A 12,328-nucleotide genomic window follows, 5' to 3' on the forward strand; every position below is an offset into this window, starting at 1 on the left:
AAATTTTAGCCAGTTCTGCTAGAAATAATTAAAATTTAATAATTAAGCTTTTCCAAAATTATTTTTTATTTAAAGCTTAAAGCTTGTTTAACGAAAGTTAAAATAAAACTCTTTAGTTTTAAAACAAGTATTGCTAAATTTTCTAATCAAATGTTTTCATTTTAAAATTAAGCTTTTCTCATTTTAGCTTTTAATAGATAAAGATCAATAGCTTTAAATGTTTTTAAGATTTTAGTCAATTAAACAATTTTAAGAAGATCCTAAAGTGTTTCTAAATTTTAAAAGCTTTTTAGTTTCCTTGAAATTTTAGCAAAACTTTTTTAGATGAAAATTTAAAAAAGCTCTTTAATAAAATTTATTTGTGTAAAATTGTTTAAGCTTTTCTTTTATTAGTTAATGTTAAAGCTTTTTTATAGGTTGTAAAATTACTAAAATTTTAGCCAATTTTTTTTTAAAAATAAAAAATATTTAAAAGTTTTTTTTTAGCTTAAAGCTTTTTTTCTTATAACTAATTATTTTGTTTACTAATTAACAATAAAACAAAGTGCTTTTAGTTGAAAAAATATGCCAAAAAAATAAAACATAAATAATAAACAAAAATTTTGTAAGGTCATGTCATCACTTTATTTTTTTCGATTTTGTTTTATTTTTATAAAAATAAATTTACAAAATTATAATTAAAAAAGGCTGAGGATATTCTCTTAAATTAATACAAGCAATAGTTAAAAATTACAAAACATATGTAATGGTGTGGTGTTTTAAAACTTTAAAGCAAAACATAAATATTGCAATTTGAAAAAAATTTTAATTGAAAAAAACTTTTTCAATATTTTTTTTAAAAAAATCTAAAAATTAACAAATAATTTTTATAATTTAAAAATTTGCTAAATTTGTAAAAATAAATAATTTTTTTTTTCAAAATTTAAGACAATTTTTTTTTACTATTCTTGAAAAAGTTTTAAATTTCTAAAATCTCTTATTATGTTATAAAAATGAAAAAATTTTGTTTCATAGGTTTTTTTGTAAAAATTTATACAAAAATTATAATAATATTGCCCAGTGCATTACAAACTACATTACTTTTGTAAATTTCTAGAAGAAAAAAAAAACTTAAAAGCTTTTTTTTTTGTTTTTCTTTTTAAAACTACTACTAAATACTAAAATCAAAAAAAAAAATTGCAAAAAATTAAATTATAAAAAATTGTGTATGCATTTGTTTTTTTTTTTTGTTTGTTTTAATAACAAAATCGAATTTAGCACTCTTGTATTTGTTTGAGGTGAAAAAGAGGTTTTCTTTTTGACTCACCAACTCCTAAATTAACACCACCGGCACTACTACTACTAGTACCGTTATTGAGACCACCGTTCATACGGGTTAATTGTATGTCATTTCCCGTTGTTAATGATGACAAATTCAATGTGGTTGTACCATCAACAATATTATGATTGGCGTATTGTAAATTGTTATTGTTATTATTGATATTGTTGTTATTGTTGTTCAATAGCGAGGGTCTCAGTGATGATGACGATGTTACAGCAGCAGCCTGGGCAGCACTTATTAGGGGTGTATTTTCAATAATTGGTGTCTGCGGTGAGTCCAAAGGACGTGTGCCCACAAATGATGATTCAAGCCAACATTTTCTAGAATTTTTAGAAAAAAAGTAAAAAGAGAGAGAGAAAAAGAAAATTATATATTTTTTTTTACATAAAAAATCAATATATTATATAGATTTATTTTTATTTATAAATTCATATATGTTTGTATGTATAACTTTTGTTTACAGAAGAGGTTATGTAATATGTCAAACGTAAGTTTTTATTCATTTTTGTATTCTACTCAAGCATCTTATTTGTTTGTATTTTTATTATGTACTTAATGTTTTTTTATTGTATCCTTCTACTAGTTTTAGTTTCTGATGACTCATATAAAGATAAAAAACGTGTTTGTAAATGTTTGTTCTATATATAGTATTTACATATATAAAGAACCCAGCAAATATTCAAATGAATTTTGAATTTTTTCAAAAACGAGTTAAAATTGTTAAAATCCATTATTTTGAAATCAAATTCAAAATAGTTTTTTTGATTCCACGACAATTGTAATTTCGCTCCGAGACCCAAAGATTGTGTACTCAGCGACAGCTTTATCAACCGGTAGCTTTTTTCCCCAATTGAAGAACTTTTAACAACAGCAAATCTGTTATAACAACTCAATTCCTAATCGCATTTTCCAAACATGCCTGTCACATATTCCCTTAAAATCGGTTTCAATTCCATAGTTATTCACCATGAAATATTCATTTCCCTCGAAGGGAAAATTGCTATCGTGATATTCCCCTGAACTTTTCATTCACAATAGTTGATTTTGTTCGCAACAGCTGTTCGTTCACTGTTTACAAAATTTCATCTAAAAATTTCACAACATGGGGAATTTTTTAACGTGAACAAAATTTATGAACGAAAAATGGAAAAAGAGAACATATTTCATGTTAAATATTAATTCGTGATATGGGTGATTGTTTCGAACTGAATTACAAAATAACCCTCAAGATTGTTACATAATTTGGTAACGTTTTAAATATCAGAAGAAGTAAGAGTGATATTTTCGGATATGCAGTCTTATATACCCTTCTCCAATGTAGTGAATTTCAGAAAAATATTAAAAATTTTTTTTTTTTTTTTGTAAATTTTGGTTAAAAAAAATTGTTGGAAAAAATTTGGGACATTTTTTTTTAAAAAAAAGAAAACTTTTTAATAGAAAACATTTTGGCGAGCAAAAAATGTTGGTTTTTAAAAAAATTTGTGTGAAAAATAGTGATCAAATTGAGTTACCGCGAGTAACTGTGCTCATTCGAAGGTCTGTCAAAAAGTCCGACACTTTTCTTTTTAATTAGGGACATTTTTTTTTAAGAAAAATTTTTTAATAAAAAATCATTTTGGCGAACAAAAAACAGACATCTGTCAGTTGACTCCTGTCAAAATTTGAACAAGTTACGTCATTTAGTTTGCGTTTGACAGCCATTGGAATGGGAAAATGTGAATTGCCCAGTTAGGGTCTCTAGACCCGAAACAATTTAAAAAATTCCGATATGGTGTTGGCCGATCGGAGATTGTGAAAGCCCTTGATATCTCAGATGGCTAATTTCAATGGTAAAAAAGTGGTTTACGGAATTTCATTGTGACCGGAAACGTTCTGGACCCCAGTTGAGGTCTTTACTCCCGAAACAATTGAAAAAAAATCACAATAGGCCGATCGAAGATTGAAAGTGCGAGAGATTGTGGAAACCATAGATCTCAGTGATTTCAATTTTAAATGATTACTTGAGTATGAGAAAGCTTTCCGCAAGATGGCTGCCGCGTTTGCTCACAATCGGGTACACAAAAGGCTACACACATGTGCAGTTTCCATGGGAAAAATCAATGAATTAGGCTAGGAAATGCTTCCTCTTTTGCCCTATTCTCCAGATTTAGCCCGGAGTGCCTATCTAGAGAATAGAGCCCATCTATGCCCGTCTGTCTGTTGAAAACACGATAAAGCCTAAACGAAAGGAGCTAGCTGTCTGAAAATTTCCACAAATACTCCCTGTTGACAAAGTTTTGTCTGGTATTCATCCATATTATGTAAATCGTAACAAAGAATCGGCTGCGCAAATTGAAACCTTAAAAATTAAAGCAAACTTCAAGCTCAATTGCATCAATGGTGATGCAATTTTAAAAGCTTTTTACACCCTCACAACAGTTTGCTGGGGTCTTTGTAAATAAACACACATGCATTTTACATATAAGGATTTCATATATGCTTTTATATCTACAAATGTATCTACAAATATCTACAAAAGAATACACATAAATATATATATAATATATTACATAACCTAAGACAACAAATATTTTATACGACACTTATTTTTGTTTGTTATCTTACGCTATATCTAGTATTTTTTTTTAGGCGAAACTTTTTGTTGTAATAATGTGTTGATATTATCACATGCCCATATAAAACTCTTGTAAAATAATTGTAGTATTTATTATACTTGCAATACATAGGGAAATTTTCGTATATATTTAGTGTATTTACAAGTCTATATGTGTATATTTTTCTCTTACTCTTATATGAACTATTTGAACTAGTTTTTGTTTGGTGTGGTGTTGGTACTTTTTCAGAAACAAAATTAGAGCATAAGGTTAAAAAGTGAAATCATCATCGCCATCGCAATCATCAGCAGTAGATGAAATGGAAAAGCAAAGAAGAAAATTGCGAACCTAAACATTTAAATACAAAGAAAAACAATGTTTTTTTTTTATCCAGAAAGAATCTTAATTTTAGAAATTTTTTTAAATGGAAAATCAGTAGATAATGAAAATATTGCAATGCTATAGAAATAGTTTTGGTTTTAAGTTTTCTTTTGCTATTTTATAAAGTTCAAAGAACAAATAACTAGTTTAAATAAAAGCAAGTAAGAGAGCTATATTCGGCTGTGACGAATCGTATATACCCTTCACCAAATTATATTTCAAAATATAAATTTTAAATATTTTTAGGTAAACAAAATTTTTTTTCCAAAGTTTTTTTTTTAATTTTTTGTAATTTTTTTTTTTCGAATTGTTATTTTAAATTAAATTTTTAAATTTTTTTTTTAAATTTAAAATTTTTTTGTTTTTTCAATTTTTTTTGGTGAGAAAAAAATCGGTTTAAAAAATATTTTTTCCGATTTTGACCCATTGTAGGTCCAACTTACTATGGTCATTGGAAAGGTCTTTGAAATATCTATCATTAGATATCCATATTGTCTATATTAATGACTTATTAATCCAGATATAGGTCAAAAATCGCCATCTGTGGACCGATTTTGGATCCCGAAGATATCTGGGGTCTTCAGAAAATTGATTTCAACAGACAGACAGACGGACATGGCTTAATCGACTCCGCTATCTATAAGGATCCAGAATATATATACTTTATAGGGTCGGAAAATTATATTGTGGAAATTACAAACGGAATAACAAACTTATATATATGAAGGGGTATAAAAAGTAAAGAACATAAAATTTACAAATGCATAAAATTTACAATCTTTAAAATCTGTGCTAAATTTAGTACTCAAATAGCGTAAATAAGTACAATTAAAATAAATACAATTTTCCGAATTCAAATAATCCCTGTATTTCAAACTTTTATCATTTTAGAGACGTGATAGGTTATTTTAAACTTCTCCGAATCCGATTTTGTTTTAAACTTGCTTTTTTAACACAAATCTGTACATTTTTATGGTATTTTTTAGCAAACATTTGAATGTGGTACTAAATTGAAGCATTTAGTTCTGAATTTTTAGGCAAAAATTTAGATTTTGGTACTTAATTTCATCCTTTTGATTAAAGTAGTTTTAGATATACATAAAACTTAATAAATCGATTTGAAACTAATTTTTAAAAATATTGGAAATTATTAAGGATTTGGTACTTAATTAGATACTTTTTATTTTAGTACCTTTTTACCATAAAATTTATTGGATTTATTTTGAACTTAAGTTTTTAGCAAATTCAAATAAAAACATTTTAGGGATTTAAATTTGAATTTTTAGCAAAACTTAGCATTTGGTACTAAATTAGGCACTTCTTAATTTTATTACTTTTAGCCATTCAAATATATAAATCGATTTTAAACAAAGACCACAAAATTATGGGGAATAAATTAGGATTTAATTATTATTTTTAGCAGAAATTCAGACAACTTTTTTGTGATTGAAAGTAGTATTTTTAGGAAATAATTTAGCAATTGGTACTTAATTAGGTGCTTTTTATTTTAGTACTTTTTTTCCATAAAATTTATTGGATTTATTTTGAACTTCTTTTTTTTTAGCAAATTCAAATAAAAACATTTTAAGATAATTTTTAGCAAAAATTACACTTTTGGAATTAGGTACTTTTCTATTTTAGTACTTTTATAAATTTTTAGTACTTTTAGCTATTCAAAGGTATACATCGATTTTAAACAAGTTCCTCAAAATTATGGGGAATAAATTAGAATTTGGTACTAAATTAGGTACTTTTTATTTTAGTAGTTCTTACCATGAATTATTATAAATTAGAATATTAGCATTTGGTACTTAATGAGGTACCTTTTACTTTAGTACTTTTTGCACAAAAACTTGATAATATAATTAGGAACTAATTCAGAAGCGATTCGAGCTTTAAAATTTGGTACTAAATTAGGTACTTTTTAATTTTTAATACTTTTAGCCATTCAAATATATAAATCGATTTTAAACCAATTCCACAAAATTATCGGGAATAAATTAGGATTTGGTACTAAATTAGGTACTTTTTATTTTAGTACATACTGCTTTACCATAAATTATTATTTAAATACTGCTTTACCATAAATTATTATTTAAAACTTCCTTGAAATTACTTTTAACTTCCTTTTTTCGCAGAAATTCAGATAAAAACGTTTTGGTGATTTAAATTATAATATTTAGCAACAAATTAACATTTGAAACTTAAAAAGGTACTTTTTATTTTAGTACTTTTTTGCCATCAAATTTATTGGATTTATTTTGAACTTCCTTTTTTAGCAAATTGAAATAAAAACATTTTAGGGATTTAAATTTGAATTTTTAGCAAAATTTGGTACTAATTCTTAATTTTAGTATTTTTAGCCATTCAAATATATAAATCGATTTTAAACAAAAACTAAAAATTATGGGGAATAAATTAGGATTTGGTTATTATTTTTAGCAGAAATTCAGACAAAAACTTTTTTGTGATTGAAAGTAGTATTTTTAGGAAATAATTTAGCAATTGGTACTTAATTAGGTGGTTTTTATTTTAGTACTTTTTTACCATAAAATTTATTGGATTTATTTTGAACTTCTTTTTTTTAGCAAATTCAAATAAAAACATTTTAAGGATGTAAATTTTAATTTTTACCAAAAATTAGCATTTGGAATTAGATACTTTTCAATTTTAGTACTTTTATAAATTTTTAGTACTTTTAGGTATACATCGATTTTAAACAAGTTCCTCAAAATTATGGGGAATAAATTAGAATTTGGTACTAAATTAGGTACTTTTAATTTTAGTACTTCTTTACCATGAATTATTATAAATTAGAATATTAGCATTTGGTACTTAATGAGGTACCTTTTACTTTAGTACTTTTTGCACAAAAACTTGATAATATAATTAGGAACTAATTCAGAAGCGATTCGAGCATTAAAATTTGGTACTAAATTAGGTACTTTTTAATTTTTAATACTTTTTTAGCCATTCAAATATATAAATCGATTTTAAACCAATTCCACAAAATTATCGGGAATAAATTAGGATTTGGTACTAAATTAGGTACTTTTTATTCTAGTACATACTTCTTTACCATGAATTATTTTAAACTTCCTTGAAATTATTTTTAACTTCCTTTTTTCGCAGAAATTCAGATAAAAACGTTTTGGTGATTTAAATTAGAATATTTAGCAAACAAATTAACATTTTAAACTTAAAAAGGTACTTTTTATTTTAGTACTTTTTTGTCAACAAATGTATTGGATTTATTTTGAACTTAATTTTTTAGCAAATTTAAATAAAAATATTTTAGGAATTGAATTTTGATTTTTTAAGAAAAATTTGTGTTTGGTACTAAGTTAGGTAGTTTTTTAATTTTAGTACTTTTAGCCATTCAAATATATAAATCGATTTTAAACAAATTCCACAAAACTATAGAGAATAAATTAGGAATTGGTACTAAATTAGGTACTTCTTTTCCATGAATTATTTTTTAACAGAAATTCAGACAAAAACTTTAATATTTAGATAAAATTAACATTTGGTACTTAATTTTATTTTAGTTCATTTTGCACTAAAACTTAATAAATCGATTTGAAACAAATTTAAAAAAAAAATGGAAATAATTAAGTGTTTGGTACTTAATTAGGTACTTTTTATTGTAGTACTTTTTTTCCATCAAATTTATTGGATTTATTTTACATTTTTAAGAAAAATAAGCATTTGGTACTAAGTTAGTTAAATTCTAATTTGGTACTAAGTTAAATTCCACAAAATTATTGGGAATAAATTAGGATTTGGTACTAAATTAGGTAATTTTTTCACAAAAAGTACTTTTTCTTAAAAAAAGTACCTTTTTACAAAAAAGTACTTTTTCTCCCAAAATTAATTTTTTAACGTGTTAATAATATTTTAATGTACGATTTAATGTTTATTTTTAAGCTTTATAGAAGTACATATTACAAAACGATATTTTTAATTATCCAAAGTTACTAGATAAATTTTGCACATTTTTAGGAATTCAAAACGTTTAAATAATAAAATTCAATACTGAATACAATTTGTTTCAAATACTTATTTTAATTGACCAAAAACTGTTTGATTGTTTTACAACAAAATAACAATTCAAATGAGTCAGAGTCTTAAAGACCCGTGTCTGTCTAAAACAGTTCCTTCAAATGAGTCAGAGTCTTGAAGACCTTTGTCTTTTGAATAAAAGGAAATCCTTGGAAAGTATTGTATGTAATTTTATTGCGAATTTTAAACTTAGTTCATTAAATTTTGTTGTATTATTTGCAAACTACCAATAGTACTTTATAGATCCTTAAAAAATAGAATTTTCAAATATATCCATAATACTTATGATTCATTTGAATGACTCAGTCTTGATTTAAAAAGAAATGTTACAGCATCTTTAAAGGAAAAGGAACATTTTTCAATTTACTTTAATTTAATTTAAAAAGGCTGTAACATTTCTTTAAAAAACTAAAAGTTATTTTATAAAATCTTGAATTTTTTTTAATTTTTTTTTTTAAATAACAAATATTGCTCTATTAAATTTAGTTTTAATAATTTCTTTTCCAAATATCTTTTATTTTAAACAAATTTCAAGAAAACTTATACAACAGTAGTTGAAAATTACCTGCATTAAAAACATATGTATTTTTTCCACAAAAGCCAACTTTATTTTCGTATTGTTCTATTTCGTTGGTGTAACTAATTGGCCACGTTTTAACCGCAACAACAAAAACCGTACTTTGTTTGTTCTACCTTTTTTTTAAAAAAGTTATTCGCACTATTAAATTAAAAGCTTAATTAAATAAAACCAAGCAAACACACACACTTTTTTCTATTTATTCTCTCTTTATGCTGCACTGAATCAAAAAAACTTTTGCGGCTCTTTGTTATAAAATGTATTTAAATTAATTTAATTAAAAAGTTATATTTTTTTTCTCTGTGATTTTTATTAGCACACCATCAGCTGAATGCAAAAATATTGTTGATTTTATTAAATTTCTATTAGCTTTTTTTAATTTATTTAAACTTTTGTTTTGAAAATTTTCTGTTATACGTCTGTATGGTAGCACGCTGTGAAAACCAATGAAATAGTAAAGAGGAAAATACAGTATTATAAACGCAATGTTTGACCTGACCTGGCTGGCTGGCAGGCTGACGGGTTGACTGTATCTGTGCTACTGAGCTCTTGAGTGTAAATATGAAAGTTGTTAACCCTAGAATGTTGCAGATAAATATTTAGTGGGGAACTAAGGTTTTTTCGTTATACAAATGTTCAACAAATGAGTTTGAACATTTGTATAACAGTTGTAATTAACAGACAATAGTAAGAACTTTTGTATAACAGTTATATGTTTTCTATAGAACTTAATATGTTTTAAATCAATTTACCAAGATTTATGATAAAAATTAATCAAAAAGAAGCCTAGGATTTTTGAGTTTTCTGAAAGATAGGTAGATATACCTCAGTTCATTGAACTTGTTCCCCCATGTAGATTTAGTCAGCCACTGAGAACTACTATTAGTGAATTTTCAATCCACGAGCAACATTAGTGACAGGTGAATTTAACATTGTGATTTCATTGCATGTATCCGATTGGCACATTTTGCACAACACTTCACTATTAAATTCAAAAAAATAATTTTTTTTACAGAGCGGAACAGAAAACCTCTAGTTTTCGAAATCTTATAGAGTAAAAGATGATTTAATCAATAGGTTGATAACTTTTGACATTGTCTTTGTTTCAATTGTTCAAAAGAGGCCACTCAGCTGTCATTTACCGTGTGATATCCTAAAGTTTCGTATTCGGTTTTAACCGAAACTTAAGATTATCGGTTTTATCCTATTTTTAGCAGATAACACGATTTCAAATCAGGAAATTCACCCATATTATTCGAATTTCTGAAGACATATTTTAATGTTTTGAAACATTATTGGGTCTATGATTTAAAAATTCCGGATTTACAATAGATGACGTATCTTTTGAACGCGAGTTTTGTTTTTAATAACTTACACTTAGTTATTGAACATTATAGTGTAAACAACAAAGTTCGAAAATGTCGAATTTTGTGCCAACAAAGCGTCAGATTCGGGAAGTTTTGCGTTACTTCTATAATTTGAAAAAGTGCCGCTAAATCTCAGCGATTGTTCACCAAAGATTATGGTGAATGTGTTCCATCGGTTTCAACGTGCGAGATATAGTTTGTTCCGTTCAGAAGTGGTGATTTTGATGCGGAAGACTAGGATCGCCAAAGCCAGCCAAAAAAGTTTGAAGACCAAAAATCTTTAAGAACTTTGCAAAATCATTGGGAGCTACTCAAGCAGCAATTTCAAAACGTTTGCAAACAGCAGAATTCATGCAAAAGCAGGGTAAATGGGTACCATACGAATTGAAACCGAGAAATCTTGAAACAAGATTTTGCATGTCTGAAATGATGCTTGAACTCTATAAAAGAATTCTAGTTCAGTTCTAATTCAGGTTCTAGTTCAGTTCTAGTTCAGTTCTAGTTCTAGTTCAGTTCTAGTTCAGTTCTAGTTCAGTTCTAGTTCAGTTCTAGTTCAGTTCTAGTTCAGTTCTAGTTCAGTTCTAGTTCAGTTCTAGTTCAGTTCTAGTTCAGTTCTAGTTCAGTTCTAGTTCAGTTCTAGTTCAGTTCTAGTTCAGTTCTAGTTCAGTTCTAGTTCAGTTCTAGTTCAGTTCTAGTTCAGGTTCAAGTTCAGTTTATATATGACCCCTTATCGCCTGTCTTGCCCATTTTAGGGTTAATTTTGATTTTCTGTTGTTGTTATTATAGACTAAAAGTCGTCGTCGTTTGTCTCGTTTATATGACTCGTTTTGTCTACAGCCAGTATGCCTGAGTTTGGAGTGTGTTTCTCTGTAAGTGAACCCCGAAAATCGGCTGTTAGTATTTGTTAACTGTAAATACTGCCAATGGCCAAAACTATATATGTATGTATATGAACTACATATAGTTTGTAGTAAATGTTGTTATAAAAGCAACACAAAAGTGCATCATACATCAAGACACTAAAACATTAAATTTCGAAAAACCAAAAAAGAAAAACTCAAGGGGTGAGTTTGCAGTCTTTGTGAGCAGCTTTAATGATTTGGAATAACCAGAGGGTGGTGTACAACCCCACATTCTTTGTAGATATGTATGTTTAGCAGGCGCCATTATGTTCTTTTTGTACATAAAAACATTGTGTCCTAGTCATACATTTGTATGACGTTTAACAACGAAAAAAAAAAACATATTTATAAAACGGGGGTCGTTGTTTTCAGGTTTCCGGTAAGAATATTGCACGAACCAAGAAACTGCAGTTGAAAATATGTATGTTTGTATGGTCGGATATTTAAAAGTTTTTTGTTTGAAATTTATTTTTGGCATTTTTGCCCTCCTCAAAGTGTATTTTAACAGTTTGTGAAAAGGGGGTTGCAAAAGTACATACGGTTTTTGCAGCAAATATATAACGTTTTTAAAAACATGCTGTCACTTTTGTCTATTTAGAATTTTAATTTTGAAGTTACATAGTTGCTTTTTCTTAAGGCTGTTTTGGTTTTTGTTTACAAAAACTGTATTTGTGGTCTAAAAGAACAAGTTTAGCTATATTATTTTTATAATAGAAAACTTTAACTGAAATTCACTATAAAATACTTTAAATAAGTTTCCTAGGCATCATTGTCATGTGCTCCAACAATTAATAATCTTGTCATATGTAGATATTTGTGACATTTTCAATTTCAGCTCCCCAGACTATAGAGACATTTTTGTTTGCCAACAATTTCTCTGCTGTCAAAGCCAGGCCTATTGGGAAATTTTGCTAGAATAGACATGTTGCTCTTAAGAATTTCATAATACTGTGTTATTAAAGCAATTGGCCTTTTTTTGCTATTAAGCACTTAGAAATCTAGCTAAGCAACTAAAGTAATTATAGTAATGTCCGCCATTCCGAATGCAAAAAGGTGGTGTTATAGCTCAGCAAAAAAATACAAAATACTAATAACAAATCGATAATTTTATTATATGACCAAAG

General features: G+C 26.6%; 1 protein-coding gene across 1 annotated transcript in view; it reads right to left on the reverse strand.

The window, feature by feature from the left end:
• The window catches only part of LOC135950843 (serine-rich adhesin for platelets), a 241,234-nt gene that overhangs the window by 15,604 nt on the left and 213,302 nt on the right, over positions 1–12,328 (reverse strand). The window contains exon 8 of the mRNA XM_065500368.1: positions 1,257–1,641. Within this exon, the coding sequence (XP_065356440.1) occupies positions 1,257–1,641 (385 nt within the window). The remainder of the gene's footprint in view (positions 1–1,256; positions 1,642–12,328) is intronic.

The sequence above is a fragment of the Calliphora vicina genome, chromosome 2, assembly GCF_958450345.1.
Source record: "Calliphora vicina chromosome 2, idCalVici1.1, whole genome shotgun sequence".
NCBI lineage: Eukaryota > Metazoa > Arthropoda > Insecta > Diptera > Calliphoridae > Calliphora > Calliphora vicina.